Genomic DNA, 23808 nt, shown 5'->3' with positions numbered 1-23808 from the left:
TCAGCTCTTCCTCCTTTCAAGGGGGATGAATTAATGCAGTTGACCCCAGGCAGGTCTTGCAGAGGAGACCTTACAAACCAGTCTGCTCTACGGCGTGGTTACACACCCCATTGTGTATGTGTCCGAGTTTCCCTCTGTGTACAGGCCAAAGTCTCATCCTCAGTTCCCAATCGCTCTGTGCTGGTCACCCATCCATCCCCTTTGCCGCTGCCCTCCACCCCAGAGGTGGCTGCATTGCCGCACAGTTACATGGATATAGCCATTCACAAATTACAGGATCCTTTCCGATCAACTATGAGCACCCCAGGAAAAGCGTGCTCCCTGCCCAGCGCCCTCTGCTGGTCTTCCCTGGAACCTGCACTTGGAGTTTTCCATTAGGCTCCTCCCGCTCCAACACCAGGTAGGGGGGGACAGAGCAGAAAAGATGAGCAGAAATTAAAGAGACAAAAATACTCATCAACAGGTAATATAGCTCTGTCAGATTCTGAGCCCTTCGCTGGTCTTGCTGCAGAGAAACAGTCAGGGAGATCCTGCCAGGCAGCCCAGATACTGCACATCCTTTCCAATCTCTGAACAGCCATTTGCAGCTAAGGGACGGGGATGAGAGCTGAGCGCCCCCCGCGTTCCGCCATCAAGAATTGGCTTCCTCCAGCCTGGGGGAGGGAGAATGCTGAAAACTTTGATATCCTCCACACACGCACTCCTAACTTCACACGGGAGGGTCCATTTCAACCCCCTCTAGAGCAGCTGCAGGAAGGATCTGAGACAGCCACAGCTAGGACAGTTTGCAATGGACCAGTGCATCCCCCTAGGAGAGGAGGCTCGCTAGGATTTATGGGGACTCTAAGCCCCTCTTGCCCCAGACTTCGGGAGCAGGGGCGAGAACCCCCATCCCTTCACTGGGAGGTCACAGTGTAAGAGCATCCCCATAGACTGCTCCTGCTGTACTCCCAGCCAGCATCAGTGTCTTGGAAGTAGGCTGCAGGGCTTCCTGGCAGCGGTAGGTCAATTAGCACCACTGGCCGGCAGGGAATGAGCCCACCAGAGGCCCCAGGGCGGCTGGGATGGGGACAGCAGCATGGCGTTAGGCAGAGGGCTATTTAGAAGCGAGGAATCAAGAGGGCACACTTGGGACCCGATAGGAGACAATGCAGCAGCCGCTCACTCTGGCCTTGGCCTCTTCCCTCCTGACCTCGCCCCTCCAGCAATGAAAGGGCCCCAACCGTTCCCTTGTCAGGGGAGAGCCAGCCACCCAAATGGGACCATTGTACACTCAGAGGGGCGGGGAGAGGTGTGGGCTGCTCTGCCCCAGCCCCCCCCTCCCCAGTGGAAGAGGCTCCGGCAGGGAAGGGAAGAGCTGAAGGGGTATTTCAGCCTGAGAACACCCCCAATTTCAATGAGCAGAACTCAATGAGAAGGGGCCAGGACGAACGGTCCCAAAAGGGCAACCCAAGGGGGAGTAGGACATCCCCCTACACCCTCGCCATTCTTAAACTGCCACACGGATGTTCCCCTCGGCTGCATCGTTCCACGCTAATCTTACATGACACCTGTCACCATGTTATCCAGCCACCTGCCTCACGCACCCATCCCTCCTCATCTCCAATCCCCACGGCGCCCGTCACCGTAGTATCCAGCCACCTGCCTCACGCACCCTTCCCTCCTCAACCCCAATCCCCACGGCGCCCGTCACTATGATATCTAACCACCTGCCTCACCTGCCCCCCACAGCACCTGTCACCATGGTATCCAGTTACCGGTCTCACACACACCCCCAACCCCCACAGCGCCCATCACCGTGGTACCCAGCCACCTGCCTCATGTGATCTCCTTCAATTCTCCCCACACATAGTTGCATCTTTCACCTGTGCCTCATGCCAAGTGACCTTCCCCTCCCTGGTTCCAGCCCCCCCCCCCCCCCCCACCTCAGAGCAAAGCCTCGGAGAGTTCCCCTGCTTCACACTTAGCCAGAGACCTCCACCCACTGCTCCGGGGGAACTCAAACCCCACTGAAGTGGGGTGACGGCAGGACCAATTTAACGCCATCAGGCACAGCTGCCACTGGTTCATTATGGAGAGCTCCCCTCCCCTCCCCTCCCCTCCCCCAGCTTTCTAAACTGGAGCGTTTAATTCATTAAGGCCTCTGCGTGGTCACCGGCCCTTTTAAAGCCCAGCGCTGCTAATGGGTTTATTTCTGAGCACTCCCAGCAAGGATTTAACAGCTGCTGCCACTGGACAGAAACGGGTCTTATTCTCCTGCTTCTGTAACTCAGGGCTGTGCAGGGGCCATGAACTTCTCCTGGTTCTGCGACGGCCACAGCTGCGTCCCAGTGCCTACAGGAGACGCGCCATGGCCAGCCACCGAGCTCGGCTGGGGGCAGGGCCTCGGATGAGTCGTGGCCTCCTCGAGAAGGATTCTGTGCAGAACGTGCCCTCTACAGTCCACACCGGCCTGTGGGGTGGGGAAGAGGGTGGGTCGGGAGGTATTTGCCACCTACTTCTGTCCCCAAGCTCTTGGATCTGAGGGCCATCAGCCCCAAGGCTGGATGACTGAAGGAAGGGGCAGATAATTAAGCACTGAAGTTCTCACTGGCCTGATCAAGGGGGCGTGGGGCTGTCGAGGGCTGGGGGGCAGGGATGGCATCTGTGGGGAGCCCCCCCAACATGCATACAGAGGGGAAGAGCAATGGTCAGAGTAAAGTGACCTTTCACAGCTGAGGATGGTATAACTGGCCCATAGACACTTCACATGGGCTCCTCTGCACTGGGCCGGATGCCCGTGGGAGAGGGATCCTCCAGGGGTGCTCAGATCCAGGAACAATGGGCGCCGTACAAGAGCCAAACCGAGGACAGGACCCCCCCACCCCATCCAGGCATGCAGCTCTGTGTTCACCCCAAGGCGCCGTGCTGCAGCATCCCCACCCCATCAGTGAGTCACATCTGTACTGCAGGGAGGGGGATTGACAGACTCCGCGGGTCTCTGAGGGGCACCTGTCCTGCCACGATCCCCTTAGGGGACTGGTTTATTTGGGAGGTGGCCAATCCCCATTTCCCCCGCCCTGTTCTCCCTGGCCAGAATGACCGCGGAGAGCAACCTCAGCAGAGACCCGGAGATCAATGGCACTTTGGAGCCTGACTGACAGCTGCCAATCTCCTCACTCTGACACACAGAGCCAGAGGCCCTGCAGAAAGCAGCAGCCCCAGCTCCCAAAGCTGCCTGGTGCCCGCTCGCTGCCTGGCCGCACTCTCTCTAATCCAGTTTGGCAGTGGGGTAATTGGTATTGGACAGCACCCCACGGCTACGATGCCAGTTGCAGCATCCTCTGGGGAACCCGTTTAAAGGGTCAATGGCAGCCCCCCCACCCAGCACCCCCTTGTGTGGTTTTACAGGCTAATTACCAGCATTAGGAAGAAAAGCAGGGGAGGGGAAGGAGACTGGGGCTTTTAATGATTTCATTTAACACTTGGCAGGACCCAGCTTGCTTCCTGCTGAGCAACGCCTGGAAGTAAAGAGCGTTTCGAACCCGGCGCTGGGGAGAGGAGAGCGAGCGCACGCCGGGGAGGGGGCACCGGGGTGGGGGCCCCGAGCCCTGGAAAGCCAAGCTGGCATACGTACTGGGAGCAGAACGAGAGTGCTAATGAAGGCTTCTCCTAATTAACAGCCGCGGGGGGGCTCAGCGTGAGGCTGCTCCTGAGACCAGGGGGTTTTCCTGCTTAATGACTTCGTACCCATATGAACACACTGAAGGAGGGGGGGGATGGTTTTAGCCCATAGCACAGGTTGGGCAGGAGCACATGGAGAGCTCAGCTTGTTTGCTGCCTTTTGGATGGATCCGGGGCAGGCGGTGGGACCTTCGCTGGGCCAGCGGCACCGCTCAGAGAGAGGGGCGAGGGGGCAGCTCATGGGGAGATACAGGTTTCGCAGCCAGAGCAGCTGCCTCCCCACTTCCCCCCCCCCCCAGCCCAAATCTGACGGGAGACATGAGGAACGCGGATCTCGGCTCCCACAGGATGCAGCACCACGGGGTCTGGGCGAAGGCAGGGACTCTCCCTCCGCACCGAGGAGTCTCAATTGTCAAGCTGCCCCTTCAACCTCAGTGCCACCAGGCCGCCCGGGGAAGGGATGGAGTGAAGGGGCCCAGCCCGATCTGCCCATATGGTCCTACTGGCAGAAAGCAGGAGCTCAGCCAGGTTGATCCAGTGCTGGCCCAAGGCTCTGGACTAGGCAGCCTGCTGGACATCACGGCGGCCAGCACTGCTCCAGGGCTAGGGTCAGACTCCAGCCCGGGGAGCGCTCCCACGCCATGCTACCAGCCCAGCTCGGAGCAGTTATCCCGCGCTCAGCCCTGCCACATCTGAGCTCCTTGCGTGATCAGTGAAGAGCAGCAAGCTCGCCTGGTGCCCTGAGAGGGCTGGGCCACTTGCCAAGCATGTGCCCGCAAGACTCTCTCCTCGCTTAGAACCCCGGCCCCGGCCAGTCAGTCGCTGTGACCGCTAGGACACACAGCCATCTTCCCAGGGGCTAGGAGCGACTTACAATTGCCAGTATCCCTGTCATCCTCAGCACAGCGCTGAGTAGAGAGCGGAGCAGCACGGGGCACCGATTGGGGCTAGACCTTGCCCTTGGAGTAGGAGCTACTGCATAGAACTTCTTAGCAGCTCAATATTATGGGGTGCTACAAGCGTGGCGCTACACAGGGCCTCCACAACAGCTGGACACCCCCCCACACACCCCATAATTTCGCTGCACCCTTGCTGTTCTCTACCCTGAATACATGGCTCACACAGAATCAGGTTTTGCGAATACAGACTAAACATTTTCTGTCCTTGGGGTGGTTTTGGCCACATAGCGGGAGGTCTGACCGAGGGGCACTGACCCTTTGCCATCTCCTACCCCTCAGCACGATGGTCCCAGACACACAGACCAATGGCCTGGGGCCTGTCCCTGCCCCACAGGGAAGGAACAGTTGAGTTAGGGTGGTTTTCCCATCGATGGACACAGCAGCGCTTCTCTCCAACCCTGCACCAGCACGAGCCTTCCCCAGGGACAGCCCGTCAGCCCGCTGCAGTGACTCCCCCGGCACCCCCAGGCTACAACCCCAGGGAGCCTGGCTAGACTTGGTCTCACATGCCCTGTGCCACAGCCTAGCCAGAGGGAGCGCATTGCCGGGAGCTGGGACCGGTGCAGGTGGAGACAAAGCAACGGGCGTGGGGGGCAAGGGGGCTGCAGGCCAGGCAACCCCCTGCAGGTTTGCAAAAATTCCCCACTCATTCCTATGACCCTCTCCAGGCCCCCGCCAAGGCTCTGGGCTTTACTGAGACCCGGTGCAGGTCTCTCTGCAGAGACACGGCCACCAAGCACCACACTGAGATTTATAGCAGGAGCCAACTCCCGGGCAATGCTGACAGCAGAGATGATGGTGGATGGGGATCATAGCAAACCAGGGGTGCCAGACCAACAAGCCTTGGAGCCTGAAGACCTTTGTGCTGCGCAGGCTTCTCCCTCCTGCTTCCCCCCCCAGTGCCCCTGCCCTCGGGGGAGAAGCTTGTCCACATGAGTCACGCAGGCCCTGGGCTCTCTGCAAAGCGGCATGCAAATGCCAACCCCACTCACGGCTTCTGCTGGAGACGCCCTCCAGCTAGAAACCAGACGGAGACCCAACAAACTCGTGTCACACAGGCCACCGAGCAACCCTCAGATAGTGACCAAAACTTTCCCATTGCCACCGCTCTGGCTCACGGAGTCAGTGATAGTGAAAGGCTCCAAAACCCCTCAGCCAGCCGGTGTCCTGGGCAATCTTAAAGCCAAAGTTAAAGATCTGGATGAAAAGCCAGGAACACATGGAGGGCTTCCCACCCAGCTGTCTCGGCAGAGCATGTCAGACTCCAGTGCCCAGCCAACACGGGGAGGAGAGAGGCCCTCTACCATCCACCTCTCCAAACTAGAGACAGGTCAGACAGCCTCAAACTATGGCATAATTCTGATCCAGCTGCTGCAGATGCAGCCAGCTCCAATCAGCCCTGCTCCTCTGGCCCCCATGGTTGTTAAGGGGGCAAGGGAGGTCAGACCCACATACCCCATGGTGGCCAAGCTAAGACAGAGAAGCAGGACAGGACGTATAACACATCAACGTGCTAGCACAAATCAGTCCAGAATGTCCACCCCGCAGGCAAACCAGCCAGCCCCCGCATGGGAGGGGTCTGGAAAAAACCTTCAGCAGCAACCAGATTCAGCCCCCACCTGCTAGTTCCCCTCCTGCAGTGTAAAGTGCCTCTTCCAGGACTGGGAAGCCACCAGCCATGGAGCAGGCACGTGTTGCCTATACACAGGGAGAGCGTCCCCTTCTCTCTGACAGATGTTCCGGCACAGAAACGGCACAGAGCTGACATCTGCTCCGCTGGAGATGCAACAGAGAATTGGATTTTACGATTTTTGTTATAGAATTTAATTGGCAATTACTTAAATGTGGGGTTTACGCAGGGAAACTGACATCCAGAAATAAGAGCATTAGATTGCAGCCTGAAAGCAGCCACACCAGCGAGGGAAGGCAAAGCAAGCCCCAATGGATCTCAACCCTGCGCTGCGGCACCTCCTGCTGGTTCAGCCCTGGGAACCTGTCCACACGCACTCCTGACCATTACAGTGGGGCGAGTGGCCCTTCGAGCTAGCTGGTCTCACTTCTCTCCTGGCCAAAGCGAAGTTCAGCTAGACTGAGACAAGGTAGCGTTGCACAACGCTCACGCTGAGGCCAACACATACAAATACAAGCCTGTGGTCTGTTTCATTTTTACTTTGTCTGACCCTATTTGCCAGGATATTGTCCAAGGAGCATCAGTTCTGCAACAGCCTCCGCACAGCTACTGACTCCTAACCCTACAGAAGAGAGCTGTACTATTTCTTAGATGGCCTTTTTATAGGCTTCTTTGAACCATCCTATGCCATTTCTCTCTTCTATGGGAAATGGACTTAATACCAGTATACGAAATGAAGAACAGCTAGAGAGAGGGGGTCAATAACCATCCCCAAACAGTACAAGAACAAGGGAACAGTCAATGAAGTTGGCAGGTGGCAAACTCAAAGCTGCTAAAAGGAAAGCTAGACCTCATACAAGACAGTTAGCTCTTGGTCTCAATTATACCTTGTGGCAATGGGTTAACAGGATTCAGACAGGACTGGGCTTTTACATGAGAATAGGCTGAGTTATAAAAAACATTTTAAAATACTAGCTTTGGAAAGGTTACAAATCCTCCCACTTCAAGGCATAAACCAACCTCTAACTATGATGGTGGGGGAGGAAGAAATTTAATCTGTCCTCCCCAAAATCCCATAACTGCCTGCGGGCAGGAGTTTTTTTCTTCTGAAACATCTGGAGAGAGACTATTGGACTGCATGGGCTCTTGGTCTGAACCAATCTGAAAATCCCAATGTTGCTATGGGAGGAGTCAAATAAACCTATATAAGGATCGTATTCTTCATTACGTTGTAGAGGGTCGGGGAGGAGAAACTCCTGCAGAGCTGCATTCCATTGCTAGGGCCTTCTACCGGATTTATCCATTGCCAATCCTAAGCATTCAAAAAATAAACCAGGAGTCAGGTCCCTCCAAAAACCATGAGACCTGCTTGCGAGCCAGGAGATTGTGAAAGCAAATCACAGTTGGGCTCTTTTTATTTACTGACCTTCTGGGTCTGATCCTTTTGCGGTCGCAGAGAAAAGCTTGAAAATGTGGCCCCTTGAGTTGGAAACTCGCTGCTCTTTTCACATGAAAGCTGAGACACTCATGTGACTCCAGGAGCTAGAGCTTTGAGGACACTGAATACGGAGACTCACGATAAAGCTACAAGAGCTGGCATACTATCAGGCTTTCCTGTATGCTCTATTCCCCCCTTTCCCCCGCCCCCCCCAGTCCTAGCAGTTCTACATTACGAATTTGACGCAGCCTCACCAGAGAAAAAGAAAAATCCCTTTTTCTCACCCCAGTTTGCTCCCCGGCATGAAAACGTAACACGCAGAATTCCCCACACCCCACCAGTGGCCATTCAGCTTCCGAGCTTTTCCTTCTCTTGTGATGTAACAGCACCATCTGCTGATCTCTCAGACACATGCACCAGACTCGCCGGCTAGAAAGCAAGGGGCCCAAAGGCTGCAGCAATTTGGGGCAATGCTGTAGTAGACGGGATCTGTGGTGTAATGGAGCGGTGATTTGGATTTCACCGTGGCTACAGGAGCTCCATGGCACTGTTGGGTTAGAGGCCCAATCCACCAGCTCCCAGAGCACCTGCTTCCTCTCCATTAGCGAAGAGAGGATCCTCCCAGGATTTAGCCTTTGTTTCTGTTCACAGAATGATCCAGCTTGGCCATTAGTGATTTATACCAACAAATTTCCACCCCAAGTTGGTCTGCAAGCACTAGCTCATTCACCTGGCGTGCGACCGGCCAGGCCAGTCGCACGGATCTGCTGGTGCTCCCCAACTGTAGTGGCAGGTCCCTGCCAGCCCGGTGGGGTACAGCAGCTGCTCGGAGGCTGTTTCTCCCCACTGGCCGTCCGCGCTGCTCCGCTCAGGGAGCGTCGCCACTTGAAACGCAGCGGGCACAGCCATGGGGCTGCAGTTGTGCTTCAGCACAGACACCCCCGACGGGGACCGGGGGGCGTTGGGGGGGTCCTCCCAGCGACTCCGGGCCCCCCCCAAGAGACCGCAGCTGGGCCAGTGGAAGAATTCTTCCCTCGATGCAGCGCCATCCACAGCGGGGGGTTAGGTCGGCTTCATGGCCTGGCTGCGGGGGGTGGGGGGGTGGATTTTTCCCTTCCCTGGAGCAAGGTAGCTAGGTCGACCGAACTTTTCAGTGTAGCCCAGGCCTCAACACCAACACCTCCAGACTGGCGGCGAATTAGCCCTCTAGCTAGGTTACAAGCTCTTCTACCCATCCCGGGTACCCAAACTTCCAAACAAACCCTTCCCTTTCCTTTGGGAGACCTCCCCTGACCCCAGCCAGCCTCCTTTCCCACAGAGAGCACTCTCCATCCCTCCACCCACCCAGCTGAGCAGGGCTCTCCCTTTTCACTCCCCCCCGGCAGCCCGATTCCTGCCCCATGAGATGCAGGGGAGGCTGACTGGGCCCCCGCTATCCTATTAACCCTTTCCTGCTTTGTCTGGGGTTTGTATGCCCCGTTGCCATCACAAGCCTGTTGCAGAGCCATGTAAGCCGCCCCCACCCCAGAGGGCAATTAATGAGCAAACCCTTTTTGGGGTGAAAAGCCATTGTGCTAAATTAATTAAAGCCACTGGCATCCATTATCCTTTCTCAGTGCAGGGGGTGACTAGGCTAGCTGACCTCTCGCGGTCCTGCCTTCCTACGATTGATGACGTTTTCCCCAAAGATGAACCAGCTGTCACCTACTGCCTCGTTTAGACACAGACCCCGTTTGACCTCCCCTGGTTATTAGCAGTGTGGGATTTACAACCCAAGTGCTGATTCCAGGCACAGACACAAGAGGAGGAAAGGTACCCACACCTCCAAGGCGATCCTTCAGCCTCACCACACGCAGGTGCTGCCTGCCAGAAGATCGCGAGTGGCGAGCAGTTGGATACCACTTGCTGCAAGGGACCTGCTGGGAAACTGATAAGGGGTCCCCGAGCCTTCAGAGACAGGCAAGACAAATGAATCAGGCCACCTGGGATAGAGAGCAAGAGAGGGACCACATGGGGGGATGGGGGGGGATGTCCCTGTGCAAAACGCTTTAGTGCTAACGCCACAGCAAATCCTTCCCAACCAGCACAGAGGCCCAGGGGCTAAGCCCACTTCAGACTAGGTACAGTGTGGTGGTGAGAAAAAGGAGACCAGGAAATTACCTGCAGCAAAAGCAGAGATGCCCAAACCCTGGCAGCACCCCAAGGGCAGGAGTCCCTGCTTGGATGTGCCAGCTTTGCCAAGAGCAGCGGGCAGAGGAGGCGAGGGGAGGGCAGGGTGTGCAAACCCTCCGAACAGCGCTCAGGAGCCAACCTGCTGGCCCCTAGCTGGAGCCACGCAAAGAGGGGGCAGGGCCAGAAACAGAAACTAAGGGCCAGCCTGGCAGATATTTAACACTCTTTACCAATTGGCTGGGGGCAAAGAGTGCTCGGTGCCCCACAGGGCCACACCCTCCACGAGGCAGGATTTCTGCTTAGCTGTCACTGCTCCCACCGAGCCCCTCCTCTGCAGGCACAAGGTCCTGGCAGTCTGGCTGTTTATATGGCCTGTTCATTATATGGCCTGTTCATTATATGGCCTGTTCTTTCCCCCAACCCCAGAGTGGTCTCACCACCATGCACCCTCGCTCTCTCCCTCCACTCCCCCTGCAAACCAGTTTGCACGGGACAATCCAGCACCAGCATGGGCGGGCAGGGCTTTTCCTCCCAGGGGAGATGCTGCTTAGCTGCTGGAGCACAAGACTTGGAGTCCCTGTCTCTGCTACTGGTTGCATGTCATTGGGTAAGTCCCTTCACCTCCATGCCTCAGTTTCCCCACTCTACAGCGAGGATCATCTTGACCTGTCCTACGGGGGGTGCCAGGAGGCTTCATCCATCAGTTCACACAGCAGCTTCCGCCAGAGGATCTCAAAGACTTTCCAGAGGGATCCCTGCCGAAGCAGCTCTTCCTATGCCCCAAACAGCAGAACACACCCCAGCAGGGAGCTCTGGGGAAGGGGAAGGAGAGAGGGGCTGGCCTTCACAGGAGCTGGCAAAGGGACACTTTGCTGAGCACCCCACGCTAAGGAGTATACATGGAGGTAAGGAGGGGAGCAGCACCCAGCTAAGCACCTGGCACCGCTGCTGGGCTTCTCACACGCACAGGATTAAGGCTGTACCAGCCGCTGGCTGCAGACGCAGGAATGTCAGCCCCGGGCTCCCGGCCAAGAGGAGCCAGGCACAGCCTTTCAAACGGAGCCGCTCCTGGCTGCTGGGTTTCGAGCCTTGTCGTTAACGGCTTCCCATAAACTAGACAAACCCCGGGAGCGGCCGAGCTGGCACGGGGCAGGCCTGGTGCGAGTGCTCACCGCCAGGAGTTACCCCGCTAAGGGCACTCGGAGGGAGGGGTGGGGGAGCAAGAGAAAGGAGGAGACATGGAGATTTTTTTCAATCCGAAATAACCCGCTCCTCACCAGCCGCAGCCTCTCTGCGGGGCACAGGGACACCAGCACCCCGGCAGACATTCCTCGGCTGACCTGCTTTGGGGCTGGCGGGCAGGGCAGGCAAAGGGGGCAACCCTGACGTGCCGACAAGAAGAAGGGGAGAGCGCCTAGCCGCATCCGACCGCGGCTAACGAGGCAGCCAGACAGAGCCCTGGCGAGCTGAGCGGGCAGGGGCGAAGAATGGAAAGCTAGTGGCTCGTCCTCCTCCGTAAGGGATGTTACCCGTCTAGCAGTGTGAATGTTTGAGAGGACCCAGCCAGCTTCCAGGGGATATGGTTTGTGCTGGTGCTCACAACTTCAACACACGCACCCAGCTTTCAGCCAGTGGTTCTCTAACATGTCCAGGGCAGGGCCAGTTTCCCTGGAGAGCCCCCCCCCCGCCCCCCCGGCCCCTGCAACATTGCTCGGTGCCACGGAAGCGAGGGAGCTTTGGGACAGCATTAGAGAGGAGGATGGAAATAAACAGGCTGTGTGCTGAAGGTGCAGCTGGTCAGCTACAGACACACCCATGGCGTATCTGCTGTTTGTTTGGTCTCCCTGGCTGCAGGGCTTCCCGTTCCTATGGACCCCGTCTGCCCTCTCTGCCGGCAGGGCTGGCTGCTCTTGTCTCGGCCAGGCTGCATTACCAGCTGGGCACATCCTCCTCTGGGGCTTTGCCGGGCCTCCAGTTTGGGGGTTACAGCCCCAGCGCAGGAGAGGGGTGAGGCAGCCACACAAGGTGCAGAAGAGGGATTTCTCTATTTTCCCTGTCGTTCCCCCCCACCATCACCTCCGTTATCAAAGTCAAATAACTTCAGGAATCCAGGACTGAGCTGCACCTAGCTGGGGGTATGAAGGACAAACGCCAGGAGCCAGACGGAAGCAGCTCCACAGACGGTCAGAGTTCGAGAAACTCAGCAGGGATGGAGAAAGTGCAGAGTGGAGCACCGGTCGAGTGCTTGAAATGGAGACTTGTGACCCATGAGGCGAGATGGGCCCAGGAATAAATCTACTGCAGGTCACCAGGAGGGGGTGTCAATTCCCCCCACACACACACGCAGTTCGGCCCAAGGAGCACAGGGATCAGTGCGTTCCTCCCTTTCCCTAGACCCTCCTCCCGGGAACGCAGTCAAGGGCCTGAAGGCCTCGGCCATGCCACCTCTGAACAGGGCCAGGATCCCAACAGGAGTACGGGAAAAGCAGCGGGAGGGGGTGGGTGGTACAAACAGAATCAGCTGCTCCGAAAGGCACAATACGCACAGGACGAGTTGGGGAAGGCGAGCACCGGACAAGCTGCCTTTTTTCTGGCAGAGGAAGGCTTTGTGCGGAGAGATCACCTACGCGCGTCACGTAAAGAGGCCCATGCATGATTCATGGAGACCCAGAAAAGGACGGGCAAGAAAGCACCAGAATCCAGCCCCCTTTTCTCATCCCGTCACCCAAAGCCCAGGCTGGCGGGTGGAAAGCGGGAGGGGCCCTGCGATTGCACTGCCAGCTGCGCATGTAAATAAAATATTAACCCCATTGTCTTGAGCACAGATCAGAATATGCCCCAGGTGCAATGGGATCGCACGCCACAGAGAGGGGCGGGAGCGAGCAGCCAGATGGGGGCTCAGAGAGCGAGCGCGGCCCGGGAGCTGTCAGGAGCACTTAGTGCCACCGCTCACAGCACCCCCCACGAGAACAGGGGAGATGTTCCAACTTAAAAAATGAAATATTCATGCAGAGCGACGCTCGGTGAGCCGGCACAGGAGAAGGACCATAACAAGCGGCAGCCAGCAGGGGGCACCCTTGGGCTTGGTTCGGTCCCTTTCCTAGGTGCATTGCCAGGGAGCCGCCTCTTTCAGAGAAGGGGTGGCTTTAAGGTCACTTCGGTCTCCCAGCTCCTACCCGCTAGGCCAGACTGCCCAGGTCCCCGTGGCGACAGGCGCAGGCCAGCGGGACAATTCAGAGCGGGCTCTCCTCGGGTGCCCCAAGCCAGGGTTTTGGCTCATTGACTGTCCCTTTCTTCAATGCAAGCAGCGGCTTATGGGCTCAGCTTCGCCAGACAGCGCTTCTGCGGCCAGCTGTGAGTAATGAACGTGCAATGGCACAAGACGAGCGTGGGCTGGAGCCAGGCAGGTGAGCGCCAGCCCGAGAGGTGGAGTCCGTGGGAGACCGATGCAAAGGAGAAGGAAGCTGAAGAGAACACAACAATACAGGGGGTGTGCAATACACACAGACACACACCCCATGTCTCCCCCACGTCTGTCCCCCTGTATCCAATAATCCTTGAGGTGCAGAGTTAGAAAGGACACCCATCCTCAGGCCACAGAGACCAGGGGCCTTGGCCATGTGACGGCTCCAGCAAACACCCGTGCAGGCCTGACATGCTGCTTTCAGGAGGGGCAGTGGCGTAGATGACAACACTTTGCACTTGCCTTGTCCTCTGCACCAGCCGGGGGATACAGAGTGAGCTATCCGTGTGAATGTTTGTGGAGGGCCCCCCCCCGCCGGGGTGAGAAATGAACAGACAAACACAGCCACGTTCCAAATTCCTTCCTCACATACTCTCCATATCTGCAGCCGCTAAACAAAGGAGCCGGCAACATCCCCCCCCACCCCCAGCATCCGGGGATTCCCAGCGCCAGGGATCACAGGGGAGCGGGCACCCATCCAGCCGGCGGCCGTTTGCACAGCGCACCCTTGCCTTGCCCTCTATGGCTGAGCCAAGCGAACACGTAGGGTTTGTTTCAATGATGGGGCTTCTCCCTTTAACACCAACATCAGCCCACGTGACAGCTGGGGGCGAAGAGCCGAGCTGTTAAGGATACAGCCTGGGGAGACTAGGTGATTTGGAAATCAGACAGGCAGGGGAAGGCCTGGGATTGGGGGCACTGAAAGGCTTCCAAACCACATCAGGTTCTGAGTACAGTGTGGGGAGGGAGGATGTTTGGAAGGCGCTTCCACCCTCACCTCCAGCCGAGATGCACGGCCAGAAGCACAGCCCTTGGCATCTCCTCTTCCTCTCTGCTTGCACTGGCATTTCACCTGCTCAGCTGCAGCGGGGGCAGACGGTGCCACTAAAATCCAAGGCCTTGTCAACATGGGGAAAGTTGGCCCGGTTGAAACGACAGGGGTGATTTTAAATGGATATCACTAAAACCAGTGAAAACTCCTACATGGAGACTCTGGTTTAAGAGAGGCTTATTATTGGGCATTAGCTTAAATCGGTGAGGAAGCAGTGTAACGAAATGGAAATAAGCCCTCAAACCAAAATCAGAACATCCGCACACAGGGTTTGCACCAGTTTAAACAAACCAGTTTAAAAACCAATGCAAGTTAAATCAGTACCACTTTCCCATGTAGACGAGGGCTAACTCAGCTCACACACTGCTCCAATCGTTACCACCCATTTTAAAGCTTACACCCATTTTAATTCAAGCCCTTTGGCATCCATTGCCCCTGCCAGCCCCGCACGGGGCAGGAAAGCATTTCCCAGCCATGCGATCCAACAGAGCCAGCAGAATTAAAGAAATGAGCTCTCTATTCCCTCCCCCACAAGCCAAGGAAGAGAGCTCTAGCAGTGTAACTGGTCGGTCACTGTAAAAGGGTTACCTCTGCCTAGCCATCTGCAATCTGCCTCCTACTCACTATGAGGCCTCTAGGGAAATCAAAAATGGGCTCGTCTTTCCCTGCCCTTCCTCAGAGTGGCCCAGCCAGCTGGTAAGCACAGGCTGTCTCCTCCTGTGAGCCAGTACAAGGGACATCCGATCTCGATCTCTCCTCCCTGCATGGCCACGGCTGAGAATGGGGCAAACCCAGACTCTGGGTTGGCTGCACTTCACGCACTGACTCCATCTCCTTCCCTTGGAACAGTTTCTTACAGGGAGAGACGGGCTGGGGATCTGAGACAAAAACCAGAAACAGACACAGTTTGTTCTCAGAACATAAAAAAGCCCAGTGAGAAGCAGCTCCCTGGGAGGGGAACGGGCACAGAGAGAACAGCCCCGGCCCATCTGGTCTGACTATCAGGGTCAATTGCACCCCACCCCAGGCAGCCGGGCCCCTCCCACGCAGGAGCTGCGGTCCCAAGATCCAACTGGGTTTCTAGGAATACCTCCTGGGCATTTGGGCTAATTCCCTTTCAGACGTCCAGTCCCCTGGCTTGCCTACCTCCTCACCCCGGCTTTCCAGCCCACCAGTCATTTGGGGGCTGGAGGGATGCTGGAAGGGGGTTTTGTTAATATCTCTGCCATCCCCAGCTCCTGCCAGCTGGGGAGAGGCCTTCAGCAGACCTCTCACCTCAGAGGGGAGCTTGTGCCGAGCCCCGACCTTCCCCTGTGCAGTCAGTCAGTGCGTGGGGAGCAGGAAGAGCAGACGGGGCTGAGAGCCAGGGGAGAGGGAGCTCTTGCCCTCCCCAATGCTGCAGGAAGGGGAGGAGCTGCCCCCCTGCCACCACTGCACTGTCCCTTGAAGAGGTGGGAGTGCAGGCTGGGATTTCAGAGCACCCAACGTCCTGGCAGTCCCAGCCGGCCTCCCCTCAGTCTCTGCCTGTCAGCACGCAAGTTCCCAGAGACGCTGGCTCCGACTGTGCAAATCTAACCCCAGGAGCGTCACAACTGATCCAACTGAGGAAATTCGCTCCAGAGTCTGACGGTGAGAAATCGAAAGCAAGAGACACACATACATGCCGTGCAGCACCCTGCACAGAGCACGACTGTAGGAGCTCAGGTTCTGGCTTCCCTAACAAGCCAGGGCTATGCCACAGATGCCGGCCCACCTTACAAATACACACGGCAGCAGGGGCCGGATCCTCAGCCAGCGTTAGACTCCGCTGAGGGCCATGCTGAGTTACACCAGCTGAGGTTTAAAACTACCAGCGCTGCGGCTTCCCTGCCCCTCTCAGCTTATCTAAGTCCCAGCCGGGGAGGTGGCCTGAAATGCTGGGATACAGGGTGCTGCACGCACTAAGCCAATGCCGGGAGGCTCTGCCCGTTTCAGGCGGGTGAATTCTTTGTGTGGAACACATCCCAGTTTACATGAACTGATCAAACGTCTGGCTGAAGATTGGTGTGTTTGTTTTTGACCTTGTAACCCGAAAATCCTCCAGAAGAATCCACATGCACACAGCACAATTCTCCCTGCTCCCTTCAACCCAGCCTTCTGGGCGAGGGAACGGCCAGAAACTGAAACATCTGATGAAGTGAGCTGTAGCTCACGAAAGCTCATGCTCAAATAAATTGGTTAGTCTCTAAGGTGCCACAAGTATTCCTTTTCTTTTTGCGAATACAGACTAACACGGCTGTTCCTCTGAGCCCCTGGGAGACAATCAAACACCACCACAAGAGGGAAGAATGGGATGCAGAGTAGGCTGGCAGACCGCTCGGCCTGTTACTCTCCCGGGAGGCCAGGGAAGGTGAGGATGGAGTCGTACCTGGGGCGAGGGCTAGGTGACAGACCTCTTTAGATCACAGCTCCTTGTCTGCACAATTCCGATGGCTGAGCAGTGCCGTTGGCCCATTGCAAGGAGATTAAACGGACAATGGCTTTAAGCCTGGCTCCGGAAGGCCACCCAGTGGGCTAGTTAGTGAGCAGAAGGTAAGAGCCAGACCCTCATGGGAGCGATCCAGGAAACATCCAAGGGCAGACGGTCTTTCAAACTGTGATCTAATGGCAGTCGTGACCCCCAGAGGTGCATGCCCGCCCGAAAGCCAGCAGGAGACCACCTAGGAATGGGCAAACTTGCACCCACCTCCGGAAGGCTCCCTATTGCTCAGGCACATCCCAAGTTGGATGCAGAACCTTAAATGGAGTGGATGGGGGGCTGGGGGAGGAGAAGACTATCGGAGATTGGTTTGATGGTGGATGGAAGAACGGCATGAGGATGATACACCATCACTTACCCGCGAGAAGCCTCCTATGTTCTTTAGAAAGCAGGGGGGGAAAAAGGAGAGAACAAACAGTTAGCACAGCAATACAGACAGTGGGACCAAAGCTCTCCCAGCCCCACAAAGCACTCTTCTCCTGCAGCCCTGCTTCCATCTGCCCCTTTGAGGGACTGCAGCTCCCTCTCCTTTTCCCAGCCCAAACCTGGGCCCTGTGGCAACCACTCCAACCCATCTGGATCCTGCTCTCACCTCCGCCTCCCTGCAGGCTTGCGAGAGTTTAAGTGACAGTGGAGCCCCTACAGTATTTCCATTCCAGGGGTGCAAGCCCCCACCCTGCTCCCCTGGGGGGCACCCCATTATAGCTGGGATGATGGCTTGAGTTTCGTTGGGATGGATCCTCCTTTCCTAGGTAAGGCCCAGATAACACTGAGTAGCACGTGGAAGGAGTGAAAAGGGAGGGAGGGAGGAAAGAGGGGAGCTGATACCCCAATATAGGGTAGCCTCCATGGTTGGAACCATGAACTGCTAGTTAGAACTTACATTAGGAAGAAAGAGAAGGGATCAGAAGAGTGACACACCAAAAAAGCCCCCTGTGTGTATGGAAGATACAAAGCTAGGCAGTGTTTAGGGTACTGAACTGGGACTCGGCAGACCCTCATTCTATTCCTTGGGGAAATCGCATCCCACCCCCCCATGCTTCTGTTTCTCCTCCTGCCCTTGGTCTGGGCTCAGGGCAGGGAGCATCTCTTATTAGGTGTCTGTACAGAACCTAGCTTGTGAGCTTGGCTAAGGCCGGTATGCAGCACTGCCCTACGGAAGGTCAAACCTCAGGGGAAATATGCAGAAAGCGGAGGACAAAACAAAACATTGCATCCAATATTCAAAATGAGACAAAGCATTGGGGGGTTGGGGAGGGGGGGAAATAACCTAGGACTCACCCAAGACTGTATGTGCAAGAAAACACAATGGTAAAACACAAACTACTCAGACGTCCACAACTCCTCTGCACCAGGGAAATGCAGATCATTGCATCTCCACTGAACAGCACTCTCCAGTTACCGGCTGCATCCCTTGAACTCCAGCACCTGTCTTTCCCCCGGTATGTTCACTCAGCTTCCTTACTGCAGATACACATCTCCAGCTTCTGACGCAGACTTCATGCCCCTTAACTATATGCTCGACTCCAGCAATTGTTAAGGCCTAGGCCAATACACAGGGCCTGACTTTCAAAGATGCCAAGCAGCCACTAGCTTCGACTGGGGTCCTGGATGCTCCACACCTTTGAAAGTTGGGCCCTCACTCTCTGCCCCACAAAAGCCAGAGAGATCAGATTTCGCCTCTCCAAGGACACCACTAAATGGGTGATTTAGGGAAGTGATCTCCCCACTGCCCCAGCCTCTCCCTCTTCCAAACCAAGGAGAAAAGCAAATAATCCTGCAAAATATCACACAGTCCAAGTCCCTTAACCCCTTGTATGCCCCATGGTCCTACAGTGTGCTTCTAAGTTCAAAAGGTGATTTACAGAAGTCACCCTGGGAGTTCCCTGGTTTGCTCATTAAATTCTCTCAATTAGCGACTCCCAGGTGTGGCTGGGATCCCTTCACAAGCTATGGGCCAGATTCGGATGCCCTTACTTGTGTTGGGGCGGGGCCTTGTGCCCCACTGAAGTCGATGGGAGCACTCAGAGAGCAGCGTGCTAGGACTATTCCCCACCACCAAAAACACAGCCCCCCAAGAGGGAAGTTTCATTGCCAGAGCTGCAAATTCTGACTCGGGTCTGGAAAACCCAGCTGGGCTCCGAGCGTCAGCACCAGCCGGAAGGACATTTCAAGTGGTGCTTGGCTGACTATTCTCTGTGAGGGACAGAACAGAATCCAGAACTGGGCACCTGCTCTGCGTAACACTGTTTATCCCCATCCCCGCGACCCGCCCCCATGGTGCTTCGCCTCTGCCGGAGGCTGCGCGCCAGCCACCAAAGGGTTAAGAGCAGAATAAAGTGCAGAAGGTGTGATCCTCCTTACAGACTTTTCCCAGGCCAGACTTTGAAAGGCTGCAGGCCTTCCAGTGTCTGACTGGAAGGAGAGCTGCGGGCAAATGGATTTCAGAGTCCAGCTGGGAGGGCCAAGCTCCTCAGTGGGGCTGGGGAGGGAGTGTGCTGCGAAGATGGACCATGCTGGACCACGGATGGGGCGGCGGGAGGTGGGGGAAATGAACCAAGGGAAGAGCTAGGCTAAAAAGAAGGGGAAGTGGGGGAGGGAATTAGCCAGGAGGCGGGTCGGCAGTCTCAGGCGGAGAGGACTGCAGCCTCCTGGGTGCTCACAATGGGGGGCAGAACACAAGCCATACGTGACAATCCGGCCGGCCAAGACTCTGGGGGAAAAACCAAGTGAGCTTTGAGGGCTGGTGCCGGCCCCACACCAAGGAAGTGACTTGCTGTTGGCAACCCACTGCCTTGGCAGCTTCCGGGAAGAGGGAGGCAACAAAAGTTGAAAATATCCCCAAAGTGGCAAGATTATTTGGGGATAAAATACTAAGGCCCTTTGGCCCAGGCCGGTGTGCGAAAAATCTGTGTCAGATTAGTGAGCATCCCAGCTTTCCCTCCTGTGCCATGCCATCTCCAGATTCAACCATGCAACTTCTTATGCCCCCATTTTCACACCTCCCCACCCCAAAAACAGATAGCACCAAAAAACATCCCCCTGGGTCAGTAAACTGTGCCCCAACCTTGGAGCTGGCATTGCTGCGAGATGGGAGAATGGGCACAAACTGTACCTCAGGTGGCACTGGGAGGACCTTGTGTGGTCTGGGCACCCTGCAGGATGACCCAAGGGGAAGAGGTGGGCTCTAAGCACGCGTCCCACTTCGATGAAGGGAGGCCCTGGAGACAGCCGTGGGGAGAGTGGAATGCCAGATCTCCAAGCGACCTTGACTGTGTCAGAAAGCAGGCAGAGCGACCATCAGGGAAAGTCCAGCTTTACTTGGTCTGCCTCAGCACAGGGGACTGGACTTCTCAAGGTCTCTTTCAGCCCTACATTTCTATGATCCTCCCCATTCCCCCAGAACAACTGGCTGCAGGAGCAATGAGTGTCAGGAGAGGGGCACCTGCCTGGGCAGGGAGATAACAGAGCTGGCCCCTTTTGCCAAGCACCAGGTGCCTGGGGAGGTGGAGTGGGGTGTTGGGAGTTATGGACTGGAATTAGGGCCTAGGCGTTACGATACTGCTGTGATGGGCAACCTCGTAGAATCCTAGAGATACACACTTCAATAATGGGGAGGGGAAGTTCCCTGGCAGGTGTCTGAGGAAGAAAGTCCAGATCTACCCCCTGACTGCACCGAAGGTCAGAACAAAGATCAGAGGAGCATCTATCAACAGGATTTGGAGCGGCCTTAAGCAATCAGCCGCATGGAGCCACGAACTCTACAATGCCCAGGTAGGTCCAGAACAGGGGATCCTTAGGAACCCATTTTAAAAGACACCAGATCCCCTTCAGAAGAAAAAAGAGAGAATGACACTTCTAGTCCAAATGTAGCCGTCTCCACTACTGGTGAATAAGCTGGTGAAAAGTGTCAGACTGACAATCCTGGAGCTGGAAGGCCTCTGGCTACCAACACAACAGGAGCATTGCCAGTTCTCACCATGCTTTGAGTCTTTCTTGAAGTCCCAAGTGCCTGGAGTCCTGAGATGAAATGAGGATCTCACCTTGCATTTAAAAATAAAGTTTCACACTCAGTGGGAAGAGCCTGAAAACGTGCCCTGAATGCCCCATACGAGGCTCAAAGCAAACCAGGAGGCAAAGAAAACCCCAACTTTCTTTATAACAAACAAAAACCTCATATAAAGCAAATCACATGATTTTGGGAAGTGGAGGGGCTGCCTCCTGATTATTGGCCACCGGGAGTTGGCACTCCTGGAACTGGCACAGACTGGGCACCGCCCAGCCCCCTTCCCGCTGCCCCCCCCCCAAAAAAAATTAAAAATGCCACTGTAAAGAAATCACAGGCTGACAAAATGAGGCTCCGACACAGAAATTCTTACTACATGCTCGGGGGGAGGAAGAGCTGCACCCTATTGGCTTCTTCTTCCTCACATCCCAGGCAAACCACTGAGAAAACACACTTAAGCATTTTAACCCAAGAACCTAGATGTGACCCCCCACTGAATACTCAGAGTTGTGCAAGACTGTACCACAGTGGGACGAATGGTCTACATGACCCCCGCCCCAGGAGCCGTGTGTGCCTTAAAGTAGGAGGAAAATAAGTTCCTGGGAAGGAACCATGGGAGTGAAGTAAGAGCTGGGAGTTTGCGAGGTGAGACGGGAGAGTTGTGAGGGTCAGGCAGTCATTTTTTCAGGGGTTCAGAGGCCGATGGCCAGCACTGTGAGTGCAAAGTAACTGAAGTACTTTGGGGCCCAGGCTGAAAAGTTGCAGAGAGGAGAGAACACGGAAATTCACCAATAGGTGCAACACCATCAGGAAATAAACTGGTTTGTTGCATTGGCGGGGGGGGGGGGACTCTCCAGCACCCCAAACCTTTGCCACGTCCGTGTAACCCAGTCCCAGTCAGCCAGGCTCCCATACTACACCAGCAGGCAAGCTGGTTGCCAGGCAACAGCAATGCTGTATCAGCTGGTTACATGTCAAGACTCCTTGGCACAGACGGCGTTTCTCCTCCGCTGATCCCGAAGTGCTCTGGGATCCCGAGTTAGTTCTGTTCCCCAACACACTGAGCAAAGAACATCCATCATCACGGTCATCGTCCCTAGCTCTGATCGAGTACTTTCCATGAGTAGAGGTCAGGGCACTTTGCAAGGTATCATTAGCCCCATTTCACAGATGGCACAGGGAGGTCAAGTGACTTACCCCAAGGTTACCCAGTGGAGATATTGAGCGACTTACCCTAGGCCACACAAAGCCAGTGGGAGAGCAGGGAATAGAACAATTTTCCAGCCCTCCACGAAAACACCTGAGCTTTGTGTTTGGTTGTGTCCGTGGCTAGAACACCCTGGAGGGCTGCTGTCACGCCCCAGCTGTGATTCTAAAAGGCTATTTCCTGGGTGTTCAGATAACTCACAGGGGTTTGGAAGCTGGGTGCCACGCATTCCCCAAGATGAAAGCCCCATCTCTTGGGCCAGCATGATGCAGCCTCATCATTCTCCTTGGGGGCAAAGATACAGGAGAGTTTAACACAAGGCACTTCCAGAAAGCCACCTTTTCCCTGGGAAACCGCTGCAGGCAGCCTCAGGTAGCTGGCAGCGGGAGAAACGGACCCTAGGGTCCCGCTGGGGCTTTGTGCCTGGCAATACACATCGCTGCCTGCCCAGCACCATGGCAACTGGCGCTTTCATATGCAGATATCAAAACCCAGTGCTCATTGGGCCCGTAACAATAGCTCCCTTCGGAGCGTCTGGAGGGGAGAGAGAAGCCACAACAAAGAGATACATGATGAACTTCCACAGCCTACAGAGCTGCAGCCCTCTCCAGGAAGGGAAGTTTAATGTCTAGAACCGCAGAGCTGGGGGAAGGATTGACCCGTGGTCCCGTATAAAATCCCACTCTCCCGCCTCTATCCAAGTTAAACCCTCGGATGTTAGAACACGCACCGGGGCGAGGCTTTTAATCCGGCCCTGGTTCTTGAGAAAGGGGTGCCCTTTCTTATTCCCTGGAGAGGTGTTCCACCAAAGGGGTGGCTGCATTTCAGGGGCAAGTATCCACACGGGGAGCTGGAAGGACACGGGCTACTACCGCGGCTTCATGCGCTGCCTTTGTGCAAGCGAGCATCTTAATCGCAAGACAGCAGGCCTGAGGGAGAGCACAGAACAACCCTGCACTGGAGCAAGGAGAGCACAAGAGACAGACACAGTGCTACAGTAGGTGGTGGCGTTTATGCCTAACTAGGGCCAGCTCTTTGGGGCAGGTGCTGCTGTGTGTCTACGCAGCACCACCTGGCACTGCGGAGCCCCTGATCCTGCTTTCTCTTAGGAGTTTCTATGGCACCTCTCACCACAGTAACTCAGCATCACAGAATCTTTAACAGGGATTGTCTCATGTGGGGAAACTGAGGCACAGAGCAGCTAAGTGACTTGCCCAAGGTCAACAGACCTCCTGTGCGGAGCGGGGAATTGAACCCTGGCCTCCCAAGTTCTAGGCCTTAACTCTTGGACCATCCTTTCTCCGGCTACTACTGCAATATAAAATATCAATGGCTTGCAGGCAGGGAAGAACTTGCTGATGGGAGCCCGAGCTTATGCAAATAGTTCACGGGTGGATGAAAAGAACAGGCAGCCTGGCGACCCTGTATTTGCAAGCGGCTCCATCTGGGACAGAGTAGCCGCTACAGGATAGAACCCGCTGACCCCCACATTTACCAGAAGGCTTCTCTGCCTCATTATGGCTTCCAAGCTGAAGACAGCTCAGGCTGCTCTGCTCTTCAGGGGCGGCCACCCTCACTTCACATCTTGAGAGGTAGCAGTCTGCCCACGCGCCTGCCGGAAACCCATCGGGACTGCATTGCCGAACTCCCACACGCTGCGGCCTGGGGGGGTCACGGCATCGCCCGTTGGTCTCGACACAGCCCTGCCCTCCGCCTCCTTCACAACGGTCAGGGAAATGACACAGGGTTTTGTGGGATTTCTCTCTCACGCTTCATTTTTAGAACAAAAGTGCAATTGAGGCAAATAGCCCAAGAGCCTGCGCTAGCTTTCAACTCTGACAGATTTAACTTTGCTTTGATTTTCCTTTTATCACACTGTGGCTCAATAGAGCAGCTGCCATCATCAAGGGGGGAGGGAGG

General features: G+C 55.9%; 1 protein-coding gene across 7 annotated transcripts in view; it reads right to left on the bottom strand.

Moving 5' to 3' along the window:
- The window catches only part of AGRN (agrin), a 223274-nt gene that overhangs the window by 117563 nt on the left and 81903 nt on the right, over window positions 1-23808 (bottom strand). For 5 of the 7 annotated variants that reach the window (XM_048824778.2, XM_048824782.2, XM_048824779.2 and 2 more), the window contains exon 3: window positions 17034-17054. The exons of the other annotated variants lie outside the window; for them this stretch is intronic. In XM_048824778.2, coding sequence (XP_048680735.1) covers window positions 17034-17054 — 21 coding nt within the window. The remainder of the gene's footprint in view (window positions 1-17033; window positions 17055-23808) is intronic. 7 annotated transcript variants of the gene reach the window in all.

The sequence above is a fragment of the Caretta caretta genome, chromosome 18 (genome assembly GCF_965140235.1).
Source record: "Caretta caretta isolate rCarCar2 chromosome 18, rCarCar1.hap1, whole genome shotgun sequence".
Classification (NCBI taxonomy): Eukaryota; Metazoa; Chordata; order Testudines; family Cheloniidae; genus Caretta; species Caretta caretta.
This window is presented reverse-complemented; position numbering and strand designations above follow the sequence as displayed.